We start from the raw sequence: 25,340 nt of genomic DNA on the forward strand, positions 1-25,340 counted from the left end.
GTGAATGTTACTTTGAGTTTGCATTGATTACTAAAGATTTGTTAACAGGTGAATGTCATGAAAACATGTGTAGGTCCCCCTCGTGCCACCAAAACAGCACCAACCCGCATCTCAGACTGGCATTCTGAGATGATATTCTTCTCACCACAATTGTACAGAGTGGTTATCTGAGTTACCGTAGACTTTCAGTTCAAACCAGTCTGGCCATTCTCTGTTGACCTCTCTCATCATCAAGACATTTCTGTCCGCAGAACTGACGCTCACTTGATGTATTTAGCACCATTCAGAGTAAATTCTAGAGACTGTTGTGTGTGAAAATCCCAGGAGATCAGCAGTTACAGAAATACTCAAACCAGCCCATCTGGCACCAACAGACATCCATGCGATTATCTAATCAGCCAATCGTGTGGCAGCAGTGTAGTGCATAAAATCACGCAGATACGGGTCAGGAGCTTCAGTTAATGTTCACATCAACCATCAGAATGGGGAAAAAATGTGATCTCAGTGATTTGTCGCACGGCATGATTGTTGGTGCCAGACGGGCTGGTTTGAGGATTTCTGTAACTGCTGATCTCCTGGGATTTTCACCCATTTATTTTTTTCCGGCATTCCATCCAACATATATTATAAGGGCTTGTCTAAGAACTTGTCAATGTACACCTGTGTCAGATGAATGCTTTTGGAGCGTCTCAGTTGCATTGCATCATAAACATACTGTTTTTAGGTCGCTGTGTCATGTTAAAGTTTGAAACTTAGAAAAACACGTCTTGAAATCCATGCAGTCAGATTTGCACTCCAAGCTGTGCTTGAACACGAAAATGTTTTCTTGTGTTCTCCGTATAAGCTGCGCGTTGCCTATACAGCTGGAGTTTCACTTACTGCCCCCTGGAGAAAACAGGTGGTACTCCAAGCTTGAATTGCTCAGATGGAAGGAATATTCCTTATTATGGTCCAGGGACATGATTAATTACATAAATGTATTTTTACAAATCATGGAAATGTAGTGGTCAAAATGTGTGGGAACCCCAAAATACAATTGTAAAGTTAAAAATTAAGTATACATCATGGTAGTATTTGTTCAGTGTTAATGTAATCTAATTACTATTTTTAGTAGTACAAATAGTGTAGCACAATACATTTCAAATTCTTGTAACAAGGAGTTACTGACTTTCAAGTTAATATGACTAAAAATTGGCTTTGATCTCTTAGAAGAAAATAAAATGTCTTTGAGCCAGGCGTGTTGTCGCGAGTTTCACCCATACAGTTTTTCCACTATCTTTGTAATTGTATCGCTCATTTCTTGCAGGTTTTTCTGTGACTGTGGCGCTGGGACTTTGTCGAACCCTTGCACGCTAGCTGGAGAGCCGACTCACGACACAGACACGCTGTACGATTCGGCCCCTCCTATAGAGTCCAACACACTGCAGCACAACTGAAGCAGAATGCATCAGCAAACAGACTCTATGTGCTCAGTCCAGTGCTAACGAGATTACACGCTAGAAATAATTCAATTTTATATATATATATATATATAAAAACAGAACTCTGAAAAAGGAATTAATGCATTATTGTGTACACTTGGACATGTTGAGAGGAAACATTTCTATTTAAACAAATGAAAAAAAATTACATTCTGCTGTGGACTTGGTGACCCTTTCCCCCCCATACCATTTTTGCAAGCGATTGTTTCAAGATCCGGACAGTTGCGATACTCTTGGCTGCTCGTATCACGTACCAGAAGGTGGTGACTCAGGATTTACGGATGACAGATGTGGACAGTAGAGTGCAGTTCTTAAGAACCTCGCACGAGACGAAAGTCTGAGACATACGAGAGTTACGGCTGCTTTGAAACCAGACCCAGCCCGTATAGACTCGCAGTGCTTCCCATGCAGCGGTCACCGTGCTAGTGTATATGTACGGAGAGAAAAAAAAGACCCAGCACTTCAGTTTTGATTTTGTTTTTTTAAAGACATTTTATTGAGGTTTGATTTTAATGCTTTCTAATGTAGTTTTGTATTTGAGCAAAAAATCTTAAATGTACTTGAATGTCTTTTTATTTTATTAAGTATATTAATTTCGGGGTTGTTTATACCTTAGTCTTGCTGTTATTGTTCTCATGTCGCAGGATGTATGTTCTTTCTGTGAAAGAGATTTGAGGAAAAAAACATTGAGAAACACTAAGTATTCTCCAGTAATGTTTTGAGTTGAAAGGAGTGTTGACGTGATGTAAAAGTGTTTTCACAAGGCTGGTTGCGCAATCATTTGTGAATTAAAGTGAATTAAAAATGTTTATCCCCGCCCCTCTATCCTGATTCGATGACAGCAGGAAAATTTTGAAGTAGTCCTAGAGTTTGTGGCCGTTGCTTAAAAGACGCCAGACTTGTGAAAGCATCGTGTTCTCGTGTCATTTCACTCTGAATGCAGTGAGTGAGGTGACGTGTGAGAGAAAACAACATTGCTGGAGCCGTTAAAAAGGCTTCTTGCTCATTTGAAGCTCTTGATGTTTATCTGTACAGCTTTTTTGTGCTTATTTTTTGCCCCTCCATCCATCTGTATTTGGTGACTGTGGGTTCTCATACAGCCTGAATTGTATGCATGTTCCATGACATCTAGACTTAATATATTGTTAAGTAATCAATAACCATTATGTAGCTGTTAGTAATTAATCAAAAGGTTTAATTTCCTAGTCAAAGAGGAACATGTTACATTTTTAAAAATAAACTTTATTAGATCATTTCAGTAGTGAGGAATTTTGTGAACAGAAACAAACAAAAAAATGGTTTTCCATTACTGATTGCCGATCATTCGAACCAATGTGGCAAACTGTTCACGAGCAGCTCCGGGGTCTTCAACAAATGAGCACAATTTCCTGTTGAGACATTTAATGTTATTAAAACTTCTGCAGATTAAGTACATCAAATTCTACATAAAAGTACTGGAAATGGAAACATTTGTCTATAATAATTATCAGGTAATAATCAAATGAAGCCCATTTTTAGGACCACAAAGAAAAGGGGAAATGGGTGTAATGGTTGTACTGCCTTTAACCTCTTCAGCTCGTGGGCATTTTTGGACTGTCGTCTGCAGTTGTTCACATTCAAATGTAAAAGCTCACCATTTACACATACTGTGCACTAATTTGGTCTCATTCTTTCAGACCTCCTCCCAATGAAAAACAATACTGTATACGTTTACAATCTGATGAATAGATTTTTTTTCTTCTTCTAATTTGCAAGCATGTAATTCAGGTTCTGTTCACTCCATCTGCCTCAATAGTCTTATTTTATTTCAACAGATGACAGCAAGTACTAGAAAAAAAAAATAAATTCCTCCATCACAAAATGCCAATCTGAAATGTAGGTGGCGCTCTAATGCATTTTAGCCCTCACAGATGTGCTCCTCCATAGACATTCAGTCTAATTTTCAGTTCACGCACCACCCTTGTTGTTTCATCGAATATCTCGGCATCTGAGTGGACTAGAAGCTCAGTCTAGGTGTCATTAGAAAGCTGAGATCCTCCCCTTTATGGTGATATATAAATTGTATCATCGATTGCCGATAACATTATTCTGATGATTTGTTTAGCATGCTTTTCCTGCTGGACATTTAAGATATAACATTGGAATATTTACACAAGTAAATAATGTCTAATTTTGAAGAAAACTCGTAAAAGCAGATATAAAGTTAAGCTATTTGTGGCTTACAGCAGCAGTGATCTGCGCATAAAAAGACATTTGTATTTGATGTCTTACAGAAATTATATTTCACTTTGTGTTTCTTTCAAATTGTGGTTTTAGGGCAACAAAATAAACTGTGCAGTCACATTTCTGAGAATGAGAGCTTTCAGTTGATATAAGATTTGTCTAATTGCTATCTGAAAGATATTTATATTCCACCACATGACCTCTGGGTGGTGCTAATGTGCGGAGCGAATGTTTTCAGGCCTTATTTTGTTATTTCATGTAACAAATGCAGAAGTGATGGTTATATAGGAAATGGTCAGATTCTAAGCTTTCAAATGATACCACATATGCCTTGAATACACTGGAGGCCAAAAGTTTGGAATAATGTAGATTTTGCTACTTTATTTCACCAAAGTGGCATTCAACTGATGTAAAAAACAGCAGCCATCACTCCAACACCTTATCCTTGAGTTATCATGCTAAATTGATCATTTGGTGTTAGAAAATCACTTGCCATTATATCAAACACAGCTGAAAGCTATTTGGTTCATTAAATGAAGACATTGTCTTTGTGTTTGTTTTTGAGTTGCCACAGTATTCAGTAGACTGGCATGTCTTAAGGTCAATATTTGGTCAAAAATGGCAAAAAAGAAACAGCTTTCTCTAGAAACTCATCAGTCAATCATTGTTTTGAGGAATGAAGGCTATACAATGCTTGAAATTGTGGAAGACCAGATGTACAACTAAACAAGAGGATAAGTACATCAGAGTCTCTAGTTTGAGAAATAGACGCCTCACATGTCCTCAGCTGACAGCTTCATTGAATTCTACCCGCTCAACACCAGTTTCATGTACAACAGTAAAGAGAAGACTCAGGGGTGCAGGCCTTATGGGAAGAATTGCAAAGAAAAAGCCACTTTTGAAACAGAAAAACAAAAAGAAAAGGTTCGAGTGGGCAAAGAAACACAGACATTGGACAACAGATAATTGGAAAAGAGTGTTATGGATCTTAACCCCATTGAGCTTTTGTGGGATCAGCTAGACTGTAAGGTGCGTGAGAAGTACCCGACAAGACAGACACATCTATGGCAAGTGCTACAGGAAGTGTGGGGCGAAATGTCACCTGAGTATCTGGACAAACTGACAGCTAGAATGTCAAGGATCTGCAAAGCTGTCATTGCTGCATGTGGAGGATTTTTTGATGAGAACTCTTTGAAGTAGTTTAAGAAAAAATGTTTTCAAATTGTAATAGTAATTTTTCATGTTATTAATGTCCTGACTATACATTGTGATCAGTTGAATGCCACTTTAGTGAATAAAAGTACCAATTTCTTTCCACAAGAGCAAAATCTGTACATTATTCCAAACTTCTAGTTGCCAGTGTATGTATTCGGAGACCTGAACATTTTAAGCATAAACTTTTTGTGACACAGTGTCCCCTTTTGGACCTGCCCGCAGAGTTGAAGAGGTTAATTTGTGTTGATGTCAATAATTGTAATGCATTTAATTTTTTTTGCTGCAATACAGTACAAAGTGATTATGACAGTAATGAGAAACAAATGAGGATGGGCCTAATTTCAAAAGCATTGTTTTTTTTTTTTTTTTGTGAGATTCACCCTATCTTTCATTACATACATACAAGTCACTTACTTGAATACTCTGAGGGACACGGTGCTCCTCTCAAACTCTCTAGCCTTCTTATGGCCAGACTGGATGACCTCCTCTGGAATACTAGCCAGTCGAGCTGCATTAAAGCCGTAACTCTTGGGACATGCACCACCAATGAACTTATACAGGAAGGTGATGGTCTCCTGACTCGGGTCCTCACATTCATTCTCCACCATGCATGCCTGAAAGAAGCAATGTTGCAGATTACTTCACTAAATACTAACAACATTCAAACAGTAAAAAGACTTGCATGTCTGCTTTACAGTACTTGACTGTTTCTGAACTGATGGGACTCGAACATTAAAGATGCACCAAGTAAACGAGTTTTACACCTTAAAGGATAGTTCTCCCAAAAAAGAAAATTCTCATCACTTACTCACCCTCATGACATCCCAGATGTGTATGACTTTCTTTCTTCTGTAGAACACAAACAAACATTTTTAGAAGAATATTTCAGCTCTGTAGGTTCATACAATGCAAGTGAATGGTGGCCAGACCTTTGAAGCTCAAAAAAGCAAAGTCTGTATAAAAGTAATCCATAAGACTCCAGTGGTCTTCTGAAGCATTCCACTTTGTTTTGTGTGAGAACAGACCAAAATATAACTCCCTTTTCACTGTACAACTTGCCACTGCAGTCTCTAAGCACAATTATGATTTCAAGCTCGATTACATTTCCTAGTGCTTGATGCGTGTGTAGAGCGCTAGATGGCGCTATAGGAAGTGTAATCGAGCTGAAATCATGAATGCCAAGGAGACTGCTGTCAACATGTTCAGTAAAAAAGGACTTAAATATTGATCTGTTTCTCACCCACATCTATCAAATCACTTCTGAAGACATGGATTACACCACTGGAGTCATATGGATTTCTGAGCTGCCTTTATGTGCTTTTTTTTTGCTTCAAAGTTCTAGCCACAATTCACTTGCATTGTTTGGACCTACAGAGCTGAGATATTCTTCTAAAAATCTTTGTGTTCTGCAGAAGAAAAAGTCATACACATCTGGGATAACATGAGGGTGAGTAAATGAGAGAATTTACATCTTTGGGTGAATTATTCCTTTAAGAGAAATTAATAGAGCAGTTGACAAGTCTGTTTAATAATGATGTACTTGCACATGAGATGAAGACTCAAGTCATATCAGTGTCTAGAAAAATCTGTTCTATTCTACATAAGGGTGGCATGAAAATGCTATGCTAAATAAACACTTTACATATCAGCCAGTAGGTGTCAGTTGTTTAGGGATGCAAAAAAGAACCAGCAAAAATTGTTACTTTAGTGCACCTTTAAAGGAATATTCTGGGTTCAGTACAAGTTAAGCTCAGTTGACAGCATTTGTGGCATAATGTTGATTAGCACAAAAATTTAGACATTTTCTCAAAAAAAAAAAAAAAAGTGTTACAGTGAGGCACTTACAATGGAAGTGAATGGGGCCAATCCGTGAACATTAAAATACTCATGGTTTTGAAAGTATAGCCACAAGATGTAAACAATATACATTAACATGATTTTTTTTTTCTTTTTTTTAATATTTATTTATCACACATATACATTTGCACATATACAGTGAAATTCTTTTTTTTTCACATATCCCAGCTAAGCTGGGGTCAGAGTGCAGGGTCAGCCATGATACAGCGCCCGTGGAGCAGATAGGGTCAAGGGCCCAACAGTGGCATCTTGGCAGTGCTGGGGCTTGAACCCCCGACCTTCTGATCAGTAACCCAGAGCCTTAACCGCTGAGCCACCACTGCTTACTTTTCTGTATAAAATTTTACAACTTTGTTGCCATGATGACGTAAACCCTAAAACGACCGGCGATTTAAACAACTTTACAGCTCAAATAACACACAAGTTTTAACAGAAGAATTAATGCAGGGGCCTGGGTAGCTCAGTGGAAAAAGACGCTGGCTACCACCCTAGTTGGAGTTTGCTATGGAGTTCGAATCCCAGGGCGTGCTGAGTGACTCCAGCCAGGTCTCCTTAGCAACCAAACTGGCCCAGTTGCTAGGGAGGGTAGAGTGACATGGGGTAACCTCCTCGTGGTCACTATAATGTGGTTTGTTCTCAGTGGGGCGCGTGGTGAGTTGAGCGCGGATGCCGCAGTAGATGGCGTGAAGCCTCCACACCCGCTATGTCTCCGTGGCAACGCACTCAACAAGCCACGTTATAAGATGCGCGGGTTGACTATCTTAGATGTGGAGGCAGCTGGGATTCGTCCTCCGCCACTCGGACTGAGGTGAATCACTACGCGACCACGAGGACTTAAAAAGCACATTGGGAATTGGGCATTCCAAAGTTGTGAGAAAAAGGGGAGGAAAATCCACCCCCCACCAAAAAAAAAAAAAAAAAAAAAAAAGAGAAGAATTGTGCTTTTATAAAATTATAAGCTTCACAATTCTGCCTTTAAACCCTCCAAAAATTGGCCCCATTCACTTCCATTGTAAGTGCCTCACTGTAACCTTGATTTTCGTTTTCTTAAAGAAAAGGATGGAGTCTAAATTATTTTCAGTAGTAAATCAACATTATGCCTGTCGATTGAGCTGAACTTGTATTGAACTCTGAATATTCCCTAAAAAATACAGTAATTAAATTCTCCTTAAATAATAATGCTGCCGATAACCAAAGATAATGATTTTGACTCGACCTTCAGTTTGTAAAAAGTAAAAATCATGTTTACAGTAACGGACTTACAATGTTTGCAAGACATTTCGTAATGTTTAAACATGAGGCTTGTATTTATGTTGAATTGCTTATGTTCTTCCATACAAAAATATGATATTTGAGCTGTAAATTTATCTAAATTGTCCTTTTATCTAGCTGGATGAACTTCTGGTTATAAGCGACAAAATTCAGGTGGGTGGAGTTTGCGCAATGTAAACAGTACTTTGCAGATAGCTACGTCATGTTCCTTTCTGGCATGTGTATCACACGAATGAAAGAGACACAGTGACAATACTGTACACTACTGCAATAATACATTATTGTAAATGTGATTTTTGATTGTTCTTACAAACTGAGGGTTGCTGAAATTATTTCCATATACCTTAATTAAAATGTATTAATTCCTTTCAAGTGTTTAGTTTATTTTTTGGCTCTGAAAGTTTTCGGCCAGTTTACAGTGATAATGTAAATGATGAAACTGACCATGTGTCCAAGTCTCACGGCTGGATCTTGGGCGTGGTCCTCCACCAGTGAGTGGTAATGGGTGGAGAACAAGGTACGGCAACAGATCTTCTCGGACAACTCCTTCACCACTGCACTCGCAATGGCTGTGCCATCATACGTGGCCGTACCTCTGCCTTTAGTTAAACAGAAAAGGTGGTTAGACCATTAAAGGGATAGCTCACCCAAAAATGAATTTACATACACCTTACATATACATTTAAACTCAGTTTATCACAATTCCTGATATTTGATCGCAGAAAACATTCCCTGTCTTAGGTCAGTTAGGATCACTACTTTATTTTAAGAATGTGAAATGTCAGAATAATTGTAGAGAGAATGATTTATTTCAGCTTTTATTTCTTTCATCACATTCCCAGTGGGTCAGAAGTTTACATACACTTTGTTAGTATTTGGTAGCATTGCCTTTAAATTGTTTAACTTGGGTCAAATGTTTTGGGTATCCTTCCACAAGCTTCTCACAATAAGTTGCTGGAATTTTGGCCCATTCCTCCAGACAGAACTGGAGTAACTGAGTCAGGTTTGTAGGCCTCCTTGCTTGCACACGCTTTTTCAGTTCTGCCCACAAATTTTCTATCAGATTGAGGTCAGGGCTTTGTGATGGCCACTCCAATACCTTGACTTTGTTGTCCTTATGCCATTTTGCCACAACTTTGGAGGTATGCTTGGGGTCATTGTCCATTTGGGAGACCCATTTGAGACCGAGCTTTAACTTCATGGCTGATGTCTTGAGATGTTGCTTCAATATATCCACATAATTTTCCTTCCTCATGATGCCATCTATTTTGTGAAGTGCACCAGTCCCTCCTGCAGCAAAGCACTCCCACAACATGATGCTGCAACCCCCATGCTTCACGGTTGGGATGGTGTCCTCCATAAATAACGATGGTCATTATGGTCAAACTGTTCAATATCTGTTTCATCAGACCAGAGGACATTTCTCCAAAAAGTAAGATCTTTGTCCCCATGTGCACTTGCAAACTGTAGTCTAGCTTTTTTATGGAAGTTTTGGAGCCTTGGCTTCTTCATTGCTGAGCAGCCTTTCAGGTTATGTCGATATAGGACTTGTTTTACTGTGGATATAGATACTTGTCTACCTGTTTCCTCCAGCATCTTCACAAGGTCCTTTGCTGCTGTTCTGGGATTGATTTGCACTTTTCTCACCAAACTACGTTCATCTCTAGGAGACCGAATGCGTCTCCTTCCTGAGTGGTATGATGGCTGCGTGGTCCCGTGGTGTTTATACTTGCGTACTATTGTTTGTACAGATGAACGTGGTACCTTCAGGAATGTGGAAATTGCTCCCAAGGATGAACCAGACTTGTGGAGGTCCACACATTTTTTTCCTGAGGTCTTGGCTTATTTATTTTGATTTTCCCATGATGTCAAGCAAAGAGGCACCGAGTTTGAAGGTAGGCCTTAAAATACATCCAAAGGTACACCTCCAATTGCCTAAAGGCTTGACATCATTCTGGAATTTTCCAAGCTGCTTAAAGGCAAAGTTAACTTGGTGTATGTAAACTTCTGACCCACTGGAATTGTGATAGTCAATTAAAAGTGAAACAATCTGTCTGTAAACAACTGTTGGAAAAATTACTTGTGTCATGCACAAAGTAGATGTCCTAAACGACTTGCCAAAACTATAGTTTGCTAATATGAAATCTGTGGAGTAGTTAAAAAAATGAGTTATAATGACTTCAACCTAAGTGTCTGTAAACTTCTGACTTCAACTCTACAGGTTTGGAACAAAATGAGGGTGAGTAAGGGATAACAGATTTGGCATTTTTTTTATGTGAACTACCCCTTTAAGTATCAAAGTTCAACAATGAAGAATTAATTACTAAATTTACCCAGTTCATCAAGAAGTACAAGGGAATGGTTGGTGGCATGCAGCAGAATGCTTGCCGTCTCACTGAGCTCTACAAAGAATGTGCTTTCACCTAGAAAACAGAGTGGATGTGAGTATCCTGAGTAAAGTGTACTCATGAAGCAGACAGAAAGGAAGAACCAAGAGATAACCTACCACTCATGATGCGATCAGAGGCACCAAGGCGAGTGAAGACTCGGTCCACAGGGGTAAGACGTAAACTCTCAGCTGGCACATAACAGCCCAACTGGGCCAAGATCACCACCAGACCACACTGAAAGAGACACATTGATTTTTTTTTTTTTTTTTTGGCCGATACCACTTATAACCAAAGAAACTATAGGCCAATACCGATAGTCATCAGAGTTTTACTTAGATGTGTTTAAATTTATAAAGAGGAACAAAAGCTTTTTTAACAATATAATTTCCGATATTTCAGAAGTCAAAGTCTGCTGGTTTCAAAGCATTTTGGGTGTTTTCTCTCATCATGTAGTCAATAGGTAAGTGACGCTTTCACAACTGTCACGTGTATTTATGGCATTTTTTCCACATTAACATGAGAACAAAAAAAGAATAAAAAATGACATATTACATGTTCATAGGAGTGAGTTTTTACAAAGTGGGTTACTAATTAATTATAAATAAACCATCGGTTTTTCATATCAGTGTTTTTATGCTTATTACCGATGGTTTTAATTTGGTCAATAATTTGGCAGCCGATACATCGGTGCATCCCTAACATTGATTATAAACTGTTTTTATTGTGGTCTCAAAAACTATTTGGACACTTAAGTCATACTTGTACATGTCTGAATGTCATTGCATCACTTACAAAATATCAACCCAAGCGGCATATAATTTAGAGAAAGATAGCACACTTTAAGCAAAACTTTTAATAATAATAAAAAAAAAAAGTAATGTTTACAAAGATGACAAAGTATTGTCACATGTTGTGGTTGTCAAACGTGTCCATAATGTGCTGAAATCCACCTGTGTGAACCTGAGGGAAACTGACTTCATACATCCACTAAAAATGATCAAGGAACCAGTTGATTAAAAGTCATTTAGCAAAAATGTCTCTGAAAAGTGAAGTTCTGAGAAAAGATGTTTGCTATCTAATGTAGTGAAATTCAGACATTTTTGAGAGTGGCTTAAGCTTCTAAATACTTTTTAGGGCAGCCAAGAGACCGAGAACAAATGTCTAAAAGGTCCTGCATAAGGTTGTCTTTACACTTAACAGAAAGTGTTAACTTTAGTTGGGTTCATTTGGTTGCAAACAGTACAGACACCTGCATTTACTTAAAGATGAGTCCATACCACATCCTACTTCCTGCCCTAACATCTGTTCATGTGGTTAAGTTTTCCCAAATGATTCTCTCATGTCATCGCCATTACAAAAAAGTATTTTGGTGGTACCTTGTTGAATGACTACTGTATTAAAATAGCACTCCAAAGTTCTTCAAAGAATACAGTGCTGTGAAAAAGTATTTTCCCCCATCCTTATTTTGTTTTTGTGTATATCTCATACTAAATTGTTTCAAAAATTCAAACAAAATCTAACAAATCAAAGGCAATCTGAGTAAACACAAAAGACATAATAAATGATATTGTTATTTATTGAAGCAAAAAAGTTATCCAACACCAACTGGGCCTGTATGAAAAAGTATTTGCCCCCTTAGTTACTAAATCCCCAAATCTATGAAACTGCATTCATAATGGAGTTCAGCTGGACTAGACACACCCAGGCCTGATTCAAAATCAAATCAACACATAAATAGAACTTTTTCAGCAGCACGAAGTTGGATAAAAGGTCTCACCCAGTAGCACACTATGCCAAGGTCAAAAGGTGATTGAAATGCATCAGTCTGGGAAGGGTTACAAAGCTATTTCAAAGGCTCTGGGACTCCAAAGAACCACAGTGAGAGAGAGCCATTATCTCCAAATGGAGAAAACTTGGCACAGTAGTGAAACTTCCCAGAAGTGGCCGACCTTCCAAAATTCCTCCAAGAGCACAGCAACGACTCATCCAAGAAATCACAAAAAAGCCAAGGACAACATCCAAGGAACTGCAGGCCTCTCTCGCATCAATAAAGGTCACTGTTCATGACTCCACTATTAGAAAGACACTGGACAAAAATGCCATCCATGGAAGAGTGGTGAGCCGAAAACCACTGCTAACCCAGAAGAACATTAAGACTTGTCTGAATTTTGCCAAAACACACCTTGATGATCCTCAAACCTTTTGGGAGAATGTTCTGTGGACTGATGAGTCGAAAGTGGAACTGTTTGAAGACAGGGGTCCCGTTACATATGGCGTAAATCAAACACAGAATTCCACAAAAAGATCATCATACCTACGGTCAAGCATGGTGGTGGTAGTGCGATGGTGCGGGGATGCTTTGCTGCTTCAGGGCCGTGGTGACTTGTAATAATTGAGGGAAACATGAATTCTGCTCTCTACCAGAAAATCCTAAAGGAGAACGTCCGGTCATCAGTCCATGAGTTGAAGCTCAAGAGCAACTGGATTATGCAGCAAGACAATGATCCAAAGCATAGGAGTAAGTCCACCTCTGAATGGCTCAAAAGAAGAAAAAATATAAGTTTTGGAGTGGCCTAGTCAAAGTCCTGACTTGAACCCGATTGAGATGCTGTGGAAGGACCTTAAATGGGGAGTTCATGCTCGAAAACTTTCCAATGTGGCTGAACTAAAGCAGTTCTGCAAAGAAGAGTGGGCCAAAGTTCCACCACAGCGTTGTGAAAGACTGATCTCCAGTTATCGGAAGCGTTTGTTTGCAGTTGTTGCTGCTAAAGGTGGCACAACCAGCTATTAAGTTTAAGGGGGCAGTTAGTTTTTCACATGGGTAATATAGGCGTTGGATAACTTTTTGCTTCAATAAAAAATATATATTTGAAAACTGTATTTTGTGTTTACTCAGGTTGTCTTTGTTTTATGTTATATCTCGTACGAAGAGCCAAAACAATTTAGTTTGAAAAATACACAAAAATAGAAGAAATCAGGAAGGGGGCAAATACTTTTTTACGGCACTGTAGAATGGCATTACAATGGTACCATGCCTAAAAAACCATAGCATATCATCTTGAAAAACTATCATTGTATTAAAAGTGCCCTGGAAATGATTACCCACACTCACCTGTCTCATTAGGGTGGACTTGCCTCCCATGTTTGGCCCAGTGACTAGTACACAAGGAGCAAGTGCTTTATTATTATCTTGACACTCATCTTCCTCACTGCCAGGGCAACCAATGAAGATGTCATTAGGAATGAAGTCATCACCGAAGAAGGTCTTGGTAACACAAGGGTGACGAGACCCTCTCAGATCCAGGAAGGGGGAAGACTGAGACCCATCCCCTGGGAGAACCATCTCTGGTCTTGTCATGGGCCCATCACCGCTCTGACTGTACCGTGACATGCTCAACAGCACATCTGCAATGATCAAAAGGAGTATCATTCGTCACTATTAAACTCACAATAGCTATTTAGCCGTTTAAAATGTACAATTTTAAAGAGATGTTCTGGGCTCAATACAAATTAAGTTCAATTGACAACATTTGTGGCATAACGTTGATTACTACAAGAAATAATTTTCACTCATCCCTCTTTTGTAAAAAGAGTCAAATTACAGTTACAGTAAGGCACTCACTAAAGAAGTGAATCGGACCAGTCCATAAACATTAAAATACAGTTTCAAAAGTATTGTGTGTTAACATGATTTTAGTAAGATAAAATCCAGGATTTACTGGCATTTACCAGATAACAAGATTTATCAGCATTGTGTCATCATGGCAACAAAGCTGTAATTCTTACACAGATAAGTTTAGTAAGCGATTAAACTATGAATATTGTTTAAGAGGGTGCATTTAAATGCTTTAATTGTGCATTCAGTTGTACTCAAGTAGCCAAGTACAATTTCAATTTTGATAAAGGGGCACAAATACGGCTGGCCTTTTTTTAAAATTATCTTTCTTAACAATACCAAAATAACAGAAGTCATTGTACGTTTGAACAAAACAGGAGTGGAAAATATCAGAAGAAAAATGTATCTTACCAAGTACAGCCATGCACTCCACAGCAGTTTGCCAGTCTTTGTAATTTTTGTCAAAATTGTAGAAAAGTCTTCTCATGCAGTCCTTCATTGCAGTGTCTCGTTTGTCCTCCCAGCTCTGAAGCTCTGAAAACAGCTGCTCGATCTCTTTGGTCGAGTACCTTTTCCAGCCTTTCTTAGTGGATCTCACCTCGTACTCCTCAGGTACACTCCTCTCGGAAACACTGTCGGGAACTTCTAGTTGGTAACGGTTCTTTCCCGTCCCCCAATAAGCCAGATTCTTACAACCCAATCTCTTCTTCTGTCGGTCCAGGTATTCCTGCAAGCCTCTCTCACAGTCTTTAATTCCATTGAGGGCCTGGTCATACTCTGGGTCGAAGCCAGCTTTTGGAGTGATGACGCCTGTGGTGCGAGCTTTCTGATGGTCGAAAGCTGTGTCCCAACGTTTGAGCTCCGGCGAAAGGTCTGGGAAAAGTCCATCTTCATTTTCAAGACGCACCACCTGTCGTAGTAGTTTTGATTGGAAGGCTTCTGCAATGGGATCCATGATCGACACAACTTCTTTCATGACCTTGAAGCCCTCAAGTGCTGAGAGAAAGTCGGCAATCTTTCGCTTGCTGTAGACGACCTCCTCATACAGAACGGCACGGGAATCCGGGTGATCCTGACCTTTCAAAGGGGTACCCATGCTGTGGATTTTACTCAGTAGTCTCTCAAGATCTGGAAGCTTCTTCAGCAGGTCTGTAACTTCGGTAGCTTGAGATGGTGCCCCCATCAGATCCTCAAGAGCATCTAAGCGATCCCCAACAGAAGACGGATTGCAAAGAGGGGCGCAGAGCCATTGCTTTAGCAGCCTCTTGCCAAAGGGAGTGCAACACGTGTCCAATCGTTCAAGTAGGGTACCCTCTTGACCCCCAGAGCTATTCTGAAGGATCTCAAGGTTGGCAAGGGTCACTCCATCCAGAACCATGCGTTGACGGGTCTGGGCAAAAAAACATGATGCCCCTCCGGCCTGCTCCATCTCCACATCCACAGGAACATACTCCTCAAAGTTGCCCATGGAAAGAAGCTCCTGGTCCACAAGACATTTCTTGAGGTAGAAGATGCAGCCGCCAAGTGCTGAAAGGGCAAGTTCGTACCCCTTCTCTGGAGTCAGACTTAGAGAGTCACTCTCAGACGCCATTGCTTTGAGAGTTAGAGGAAGCACTGATCCGCCATCATCATTGCCCGTCCCTGGACTTTCTTTGAAGTAGTCTTCCTCGGCAAGGACCTTGAGGGTCTTTTGGGCATCCCAAAACTGTGAACCAGCATTGAGTCCTTCCTGTAGAGCAGACGCCAAGATAGCCTTAAAAATTTTGTGTGTCTCAGCAGATGGGTTGCCCCTCTCAAACAGAACCTGGGCTGGGGAATAGTGTGCCACCAGGGTACGCAGACGGGAACAATGTCGGTCATCCTGGAATTGACCAACATGGAAGCGTCCCACAGAGGTATCGATAAAGCAGACTCCATAGATATGCCCATGACCTGCGCTGTCTTCCTCACTCTTCTCTTTAATACTCAGCAGATACTTGCTTTGAGTTTCCGATGGTGCACCATCAAGGACGCTGTAAGTCTGAGTGCCACGCGTGATGATTCTGCAAACTTCTCGCTTGACTACACGGTCAAACTTAGTAGGACGTGCCATTGCTTTACATCGTGCCTCCATCATCTCGGGGGTCTCGGTTTGCTCCACGCGAGCCACTTTAAAACCCTTTTGCACAAGTACGTCTGAGAAACGTCCAAAGCCAATCTCAGGGAAGCCAGAGTGGGCCCATGTACCCTTCATGAAGGTCAAACCCAATTCGTTTACACCAATCACAGCATCCATGTGGTACAGCTCGTAGAACTTACCGACTTTGTAGAACAGAACGGTATCAAACATCTCTGACTTCAGTTGCCACCAACGGCGCATTCCAGGTGTTGTTCTGTTAAGAAAATCCTCGGGTACGTATAGAGTTGTGGGGTCGTAGTTTTCATCAGACTGACGTTTGCGCTGTGCATCCTTTCTCCGGCCGTCCTTAAGCCAGTCGAGTTTTTCATGGTCCCACACAGTGGAACCTCCATCCGTTCCACCCGTACTGTTATTTTGACTCTCAAAATTGTCTGGAGCAGAGAAAGCTGATAATCGTGACTTGGTGTTAGATGCCAAAGAGGGAAGAGCAGCAGGTGCTCGTTTAGAGGTGTCTGAGGAAATCAACTTCTTTGATTTAGCAGGCTTCTCGGAAGTGCGTTTGCGCTTCACTGGTTTCACAGGGCTGTCTGGTTCTGTCTCAGGCTCGCTCTCTTGCTCTTCCTCAGTGCCACTACTCACTCCATCCTCCTCATCCTCATCCTCGCTGCTACCTCCTGCCTGATCAGGTTTGAACTCTTCACCAGAATCATCGCTGTCAGATGCCACTACAATTCGGCGGCGCTTAGACTTTTGACCCTTTCCAGCTGCAACACGAGGTGTACGTTGGCTGGGCTTCACCTTTTCCCCAAACTCTTCCTCAGACATTTCCTCATCTGATACAGTTGATTTCTCAACCTATAACAAAATATAACATTTCATGCTACTAATATTATTAAATGATTAATATATTACTAATTATTATTTAAATGAAGATGAAGATAAATGTATATAAAAAATATCTGGTAAAATGTTCCATCTAATGACATTTCAACCAAATACACAAAAGGCCACATTAAAAGTTAAAATAGTTGTTTTTAACAAATTACAACTCTATGGACTTGCATAGTGTATTTCTAAGAGCTTTAGAAATATGTTTAACTTTTTTGTTCTTCTGTAGTAAAAGCTTTCATGTGGAACATCAAGGCTCGACATTAAGCATTGTGATGTGCTTGTCCTTTGGACAAGTAAATTGGTCATTCACTTGTTCAAGTAAAAAAAAGTTACTCCATAAAGAAAAAAGGACATGTATCGGTTACACGCTCAGGTAATCACGTCAAAGTTTCGATTGTATGTTTTCTAAAATTATGACAGATGGCCAACCTAATATTATTATACCTATGCAATCAACTAGATTCTCTGGGACAGAAATGTAAACTGCTCTGGGTAGAGGAGGTTATTTTATGTTACATGTACACACAGTAGTGAAATAAAGGAAAGCCTTCATCACCATCATTTACAGCAAGGGTGCTCACACTTCTATGGAATAAGATCTACTTTTCCATCATGTTACTGCAGCAAGATCTACCATACACAATATACATGTTGTCATAATACCAAAATTTCAGTAGTCTTTAGTGAAATTTTAGGATTTTTGATACCAGCTTCAATACCAAAACAAATAATAGGCTAACACTAACAAATTTGTTAATTATAAAATAATTAAGTTATTATTCAAGAGTAGTAAACAGTCAGTAATAAAACAACAAAAGAAAAGAAATATATATTTTTTTAAAACACTATAGAAAAAAAAAAGCTGTGCTTTTTAACTGCTTTTAAAAAACATTAACAGTATCAAGTATCAATTAAACATTCGGAATGAATTTGACAAAACTACTATTAGTCTTTCCTATATGAATAATACGTTACTACTTTTATACTAGAGTTATACAAGTAAAGTTAGCCAGCCAAGAGCAGTGAATGGTTTTGTCGTTTTCTTGTTATTGTTGTTTAATATTAAGGATACACTTCTCGGAGCACACTTGCATGTAAAGCACGCCACACACACACACACAAACCTTCTGTCAGTCAAACAGTGCGCAGCTACTAGATCGCAAGGGAATGATAAAATTACGCGCTCTTGATTTTTTCCAACAGCAGAGTAAGAATATAAATGTTGCAATAAGTGACACAGGCCTATACTATATTACAAATATAGCCGGTTTTTTCATTATTGACATTTTAATCAGGCTACTTGTCCAGTCAGGCAACTAAAATTCTCTTTCACTTGCCCCTTTAAAAATCCACTTGACCCGGACGGTTAATGTTGAGCCCTGGAACAACATTATTTGATAGGTACCAATTAACGTTAATGATTACCAATATGCTCTTGAAATACCTTTAAAAGTTTTATTTCTTTGAAATGAATGTTTTTCATCATTTACTCACCCGTATGTTATTCCAAACCTTTACGACTTCCACAGAAGACAGCACATCATAAGGTGTTGAACAACACGAGGATGAGTAAATGAAGACATTTTTCAATTTGGGTGAAATATATTTTTAACACTTGAAATTTATCTTTACTATGAATCGAAACAGAACATATCTTTGCTTATCCAATTATATTGAACTTTTCTGTGAATAAAAATTATTTTGCTCTAGTCCTGCTCACCTCCATATCCTCTTCATCCTCCTCTTCCTCATCTGAGGGATCCATGCATACTGGCATCTTTAGTCTCTGCTCAAGACTGTCTTTCATCGAAATATCTGCCAGCTCCATTGCCTTACGGATCACAGGATTACCGCTGAAGAACACACCGCCTGATTTGGCATCTGCACTATCAGAGCCTTGAAAGAACAACAAAATATATTTAAAGGTCAGAATGAAATGTTTAGCACATTTGCACAATACACGATATTTCAACCCTTATGGGGAAATGAAGTTGAAAAGATAACATTCCTTTGTATAAAAAAAACGTTATTCACCTTGATACTCTCTTATGTACTTTGTGTTAACCCAGCCTCGTGTTGGTGGCTCATCAAAGAAGTGAACATGAAGTCTCTGGTCTCGACCACGGCCCCTCATCTGCTGTCCGCTCAGAGGTTGAGGAACAACCATACAGGGCCACCAGGGATGCCCTTCCATCTTGGCCCATACCAAAGTACCAGCATTATACTTAGAGGAAGAACTACAGGAGAAACATTGAACATTAATTGTGATGTTCATTAAATCAAATTTACATAGGTCGTTATAAATTAAGTACTTTTGGAAACAAAAATTATTTTCAATAATTCCAACACACAAATACATGTAGCTGACCCAAAAAGCAGGTCTATTTGGACACTTCCGCCAGTTTTTATGTGCATTGCCTGACATTCATCCATTAGTAATGTCTAAATACTTTTTGGGGTCACTGCAAGTATTCTTACATTAGTATGACATAACTATTTTGTATGAACATGCCCATTTATAATTCTGTTTCAAAAGACTTTTCAGTATATTTGTGAATTTAACTGACAATGTTTATATAAAATTATTACCATGGAAATACCGTTGTTTCTACAATAAAACTGTGGTAACTTAGGCAAGCCGAACTGACTCTTAATTATTCGCAGGATATGAATTGTTTCACTAGTTTAAATGCTTATTCTTGACATCGGGAATGTAATTACTACTAAATTCTTGATATGTATAACTGCATTTTCACTAGTAGAATTTCACAATAATCTGTCATCCACTCCTATTCAAAACAAAATTAGAGATTACTGGTTCATCTAAAACTAAAGGAGTATTCCGGGTTCAATACAAGTTAAGCTCAATCGTCAACATTTGTGGCATAATGTTGATTACCACAAAAATGTATTTTGACTAGTCCCGTCATTTATTTAAATAAAAGTTACGGTGAGGCACTTACAATGGAAGTAAATGGGGCCAATTTTGGGAGGGTTTAAAGGTGTCATGCATTGAATTATTTATTTATTTTATAATGTTCACTGAGGTCCACTTATAATGTTAGTCTTTTTCTAGTCATTTTCTATCCTGTTTTTGGCCCTCTGATTAAAATACTCAATTTGCGGGTCGTGTCTCCTTTAAGACTTCAATGTAAATGCCCACTGCTATGATTGGGTAACATCTTTGCACATGAAATAAGTGCATAGCTGCTAAAGTAAATGTACATTGTTTTAAAAGAGTTTTAGATATTTATATTGGAAAAGAAATCAAATGCGTATTTTGTTTCAGTGTATAATGGGGTGAAGACTACCCTCTCTCACCTTTCTGTTCACTTCAATCCATCTTTAACTCACAAAAACACAAACTCCCTCTTATTAATAAAGCTGCGTATTGCCAGTTTTCTTCATGGTAAGAAATGCACAGTGACACATATATTATGATTCAATAAGTCACGAGTCATCACGTTATAATCTAGCTGCATTAAGCGTGTGCGCTCGAGGGATGAGCGTCCTCGCGACAGAGTGTGCATCAGCCGGGTGCAGTTCAATCTCTCCCCCTTAGATCGGGACATTTTCAGAGTTTGTAGTTATTTACATAATCTGCTTCTGTATTATTTGAACTTTAATAAAGCTATAATGCATTAAATATAACTGCATTAAAGATGTAACGCCGGGGTGTTTCCTTTAAAGCGCTCCGACTCCGCTTAGTCCACAACGAGAGTGCTTCTTTATTTACTTATTTGGTATTTTTGTATAATTCCCTCATACTTTGTGATTACCTGAAGCTGTTTGGAAAGTTGAGTGCATCTGGATTGTGAGTTGTGTAATTCTTCCTCTCCTCAATCAGATGCAAACTGCATTGTTGCTCTTGCATTATTATCATTAGAGTTTAATGTGATCTCATGTTACATTAAATGACATCAAACGACTATCTGACAATGAACATTTTTGTCTACTATTTTTTTTATTGTCGACGTTGTCGATAACGTCAACTAATCGTTTCAGCTCTACTTATGAATAGTTCCAATAATAAGCTTGGAAAGTTTGGTGAAAACATTCAAATACTCAGTACATGTCTAACAGTCTGTAACATATGAAGCAATACAATTAACATGGAGACTCACACTTGTCTGTTGCGATATTACTGTCGGGTCCAATATAGTTGGCACTGCATCCACTTTTAATTTAAGTCTCTCTGCAAAGCCTGCATCGAACTGTCTTGTTTGGAAAATAATCCACAGTAAAATTAGGCGAACAAACAAACAGTGTTACTGATGCGATCCGGGACTTCATTAAAAATAAACATCAGCCACTCTTTCCTAATGTTAGGACCATTAGATATCCAATGCAAAGAGTCTATTTTCCCGCACCCTGGCACTGCACAATGTTTTGTAAACTTTGCAGGCATCTCGAACCTCTTGCTGCTCCAATAATCCCTGTGTTTATCCCTTCCGTGCCGACTCTCATCACAACTCTAACCGCGAATGTGTGGGCGGGCCAAAGAGGCGATGATGAAGTAGGCGTTGACCTGTTAATGCAGAAGAAGACTTGTGCTGATGTATTCATCTCTATTACGTAATACAGACGAGGAAGATGTTTAAGAAGATCGGTTTCATTAACGCCTATTTTTGGACTAACGAATATGTTTTGAGTTCAGAAACTTACAATATGTTTTTATAGTACTATGACCTCATATGTCATGAGATCAAGGAAAATGTGATTTCTCAATGCATGACACCTTCAAAGGCAGAAATGTGAAGCTTATAATTTTATAAAAGCACTTGTATTAATTATATGTGTATTATTTGAGCTGTAAAGTTGTTTAAATCGTAATTTTTACAGTCGTTTTAGGGTTTGTTGACATTACATCATTTTGGCAAACGAAGTTGTAAAACTGGCAATAACTTTACACAGAAAAGGTTAATAAGTGATCTTATCACACTTAAATCATGTTAACACACATAATGTTTACGTCTTGTGGCTATACTTTTAAAACAGTGAGTATTTTAACATTTATGGATTGGCCCCATTTATTTCCATTGTAAGTGTCTCACTGTAACACCGGTTTTTGCTTTTTTTTTTTTTAAAGAAAAGGAGGGACGAGTCGAAATAAATTTTGTGGTAATCAGCATAATGCCACAAATGCTGTCGATTGAGCTTAACTTGTATTGAACCTGGAATATTCCTTAATTTCTTACTACCGGTAATTAAAACTCCAATTTCACATCTCATCAATGCACTTCTTAATAGTAAAGAATTTTTATTATTTTTTTTTTATCAATGATTAAATTGACTAGTGCAAATGTCCATTCCTGATATCAACATGTTAATTATAACTAGTAAAAATGTTATGTAAATGTATTTAACCCTTGTGCGACCTTTGGGACATTTTTGTTTTTTCAGATCATTTTGGCTGTGTTAATGCCAATGGCATACCTTCTACCAAAGGTGTGTATTTTCTGGGGAATTTTGATATTTCAAGCTCACTCAGGACCTTAAGGGCAAAAATGTCCCCACTGAAACCCATTAAAACTGCAATATTTGATCCCAGTGTCATTAAAGCATAAAATCATGAATTCTATGATATTATGCTTTCAATCCGGAGCCCTGGCTTCAAAATTGTAATTTGTAATATTTTCCACCAGATGGCGCCATTTTTCTCATATTTAGCCAATGGAGCAAATACAAGCTTTTCCCCTATTTTCTGTATTATAGAGCACTGCTCACTGTGTGAGTGTGTTGGTATGGATGTCAGAGTGTGCTTTGTATGTGTGTATTGAGAAATTTGTGTGTGTGTAAAAAACAACAGTGGGATTATGTAAACAAACTGGCATTTAAAGGGTTAAAATCCTGAAAATGAATGAATATTTGGTAGTTATGATCAGGACTGATGTTGGTTAAAAAATATCTAAGTCAGTGAAAGTGGAAAATAATATTAATATATAATATTTTTATGGCAGTTTTTTGACGTGGACATTTTTGTCCTCTAAGGACCTCTGAGTAACTTTTTTTAAATTGACACACAAGGTTTAAGCATGTTAGATTTGGGATTTTTGTATATCAATAAATCTGAGAGTAATTGGAGATATCTAAAATGTTTTTGTTTTTTACTATTTACAACCACATTACAGATATCAGAAATAAACATTACCACTAATGAAAAACAAATAAGTGATATATATAAAAAAAAAAAAAAAAAAAAAATCTGTTTTACTAGTTGCAATTCAGATGTTGATATACACTGTTTTAGAGATCCCTTATTCATTTATAATCTTACAGTAGTAACTATGTAATTTTGATGTCAACCATTGTGATTGTGGTCTTTTATTTTGTAACTAATGCTCCTATTGGTCAGTTTAGCTTTACAAAAAAAAAAAAAAAAAAAAAAAAAAAAAAATCACACGAGGCGCAGTGAAATTTGACCCATGATTCCCTCCTCCATACGATCTCCCGCCAAAACACACATCCAAAAAAAAAAAAAAAAAAAAAGGGAGGGCAAAACTGTATAATTACCATATTCATTTACCATGTTTTACACAGTACTTTAATGCACCTCAAATCATACCAGGGTTAAAGTCCATTTACTTTTCCATGCCCAGCAAAAATGGTATTATGCCTCAAAACCATGGTACTTTTTGTGTTAGGGACATTTATGACATAATTTTTCAACTGAAAAAATCAGGACTGTTTCAGACTAACAAATATATATATATATATACACACACACGATTTACATAGGCTTTGCAATTCTACTAAAACAGGTTTATTTACTGTACCTCTCCTTTGCAGTGACCGCTTTCCCTCCGAACAGTTTTACATGTCCAGTTTTTGCCTGAGATTTAACAGGTTTTGAAGCAGCTTTCTTGCTGTTGACTTTCGCCTCTTCTTTAGGTGAGGTGTTGGACTTTCTCACTGCTGAGGGCAGATCTGCTTCAACTGGGGATGAGTTGGATTTGTCCTTCACAGCGGGAGGAGGCGACTTCGTGAAGAAATTAAAGAGGGAACTTTGCTTTGCCATGTCTCCAAAGGCTGATGTGCAATAGAATGTTTAATTAATCCAAAACAGAATTGCTATATTCCATTCCAGCAATGCCAGTCCTGGCTGGGTTATTGTGGAGCTGAGAGAGTTCGCGGGAAAACGCTGCCACAGCCCGGAACTGGAAGAGGCGGGCCGTGTGACGTCACGTGTGCATGGGCATATAGGATTACACTACCCATTTGGCCGATATGTCAAAGTTTTGTGTGTGTGTGTGTGTGTGTGTATTTACAGCTTCATTGTAAACATAATCACAAATACAACAACAAATATAAATGATCACATTTTCATAGTCAGTAAACCAAATAAGAAATAAGCACAAATGCAAATGAGCTAGGCTTGCTTTTATGTTTACAGATTATATAATTGTATCTTCATAATGCTTAAGATGAAAAACCAACAACAAAAACAGCAACAACAAACAATCAAATCCGCATTCCTATCTTAGGAAGTTTTATTTTCTCATTTGAGACATTTGTACACAAGAAAGTATACTATTTTAGATCTATTAATTCCAAGTATTCTTATATGAAATACACAAAACGTCCAATAATTATTATAAAACGATTACAAAATATCTTAATCCAATAAACGATTGTGATTGGCTGATCTCAATCAGCGCGGAGAAAAGTAACGTATACCACGTGATAACACCTTTTCCGCTTATTAAAAAAATATACATTAAACGGTTAAAATATGATATCGATATATATGTATATGAACAGACTTTAGGGTGAGACTGTAAGCATATATTAATAGTTTTATTTTTTCCCATAAATTTCACGATGCAGCATATTCAGAATTATGCGATGTTGGGACAGGCAAAGAAAGCGGTAAAAATACCATTGTGTTATCTGGTGTCCCCTTTGGCACCAGCAGGGCGCAGCTTTCGCCTATTTAAAACCCCACATCAAATCTGCCAAAGTGGCAGGACATTTGAACGTGCTTGAAAGAAAAAAATTGACAAAATCATAGTAGACTTAGACGCATTAGACCTGCTCTCTTTTGCTACTATTTTTACGCATTTTAGAAAAATCATCAAAACGGTGAAATAACACAAATATATGTATGGAAACTATAAAGTGACCAAAACATAATAAGCAAATCAGAGCTATCTTATGTTTGAGCTTCAAGTAGCCACACTTTGTCGAGATTATAGGGTGAAACGCGTGACGTTCAACTGTGATGTAGTGGTTTGAATGGTTCACGTGAGTCTTTTGAATTCGTTAACCAAACGAGT

At 38.3% G+C, this 25,340-nt stretch overlaps 2 protein-coding genes and 1 long non-coding RNA gene across 3 annotated transcripts in view; 2 read left to right on the forward strand and 1 right to left on the reverse strand.

The window, feature by feature from the left end:
- LOC127411927 (F-box only protein 11-like) overlaps positions 1–2,739 on the forward strand; it is a 36,713-nt gene extending 33,974 nt beyond the window's left edge. Inside the window, exon 22 of the mRNA XM_051647839.1 lies at positions 1,307–2,739. Within this exon, the coding sequence (XP_051503799.1) occupies positions 1,307–1,436 (130 nt within the window). The 3' untranslated portion in view covers positions 1,437–2,739. The remainder of the gene's footprint in view (positions 1–1,306) is intronic.
- On the reverse strand, positions 2,703–24,199 carry LOC127411915 (DNA mismatch repair protein Msh6-like). Its single transcript, XM_051647817.1, has 10 exons — positions 23,841–24,199; positions 19,099–19,301; positions 18,785–18,960; positions 14,466–17,028; positions 13,551–13,843; positions 10,555–10,672; positions 10,382–10,471; positions 8,493–8,647; positions 5,334–5,533; positions 2,703–2,869 (listed from the first exon to the last, which is right to left on the reverse strand). Exons 1-10 carry the CDS (start codon positions 24,080–24,082, stop codon positions 2,788–2,790), a joined length of 4,122 nt encoding a protein of 1,373 aa, XP_051503777.1. The 5' UTR covers positions 24,083–24,199; the 3' UTR covers positions 2,703–2,787.
- LOC127412009 (uncharacterized) lies at positions 17,035–19,279 on the forward strand. Its single transcript, XR_007892378.1, has 3 exons — positions 17,035–18,659; positions 18,775–18,989; positions 19,134–19,279. It is a non-coding gene; the product is annotated as an uncharacterized LOC127412009 (long non-coding RNA).
- Positions 24,200–25,340: the final 1,141 nt, after the last annotated feature.

The sequence above is a fragment of the Myxocyprinus asiaticus genome, chromosome 21, assembly GCF_019703515.2.
Source record: "Myxocyprinus asiaticus isolate MX2 ecotype Aquarium Trade chromosome 21, UBuf_Myxa_2, whole genome shotgun sequence".
NCBI classification, from domain to species: Eukaryota; Metazoa; Chordata; class Actinopteri; order Cypriniformes; family Catostomidae; genus Myxocyprinus; species Myxocyprinus asiaticus.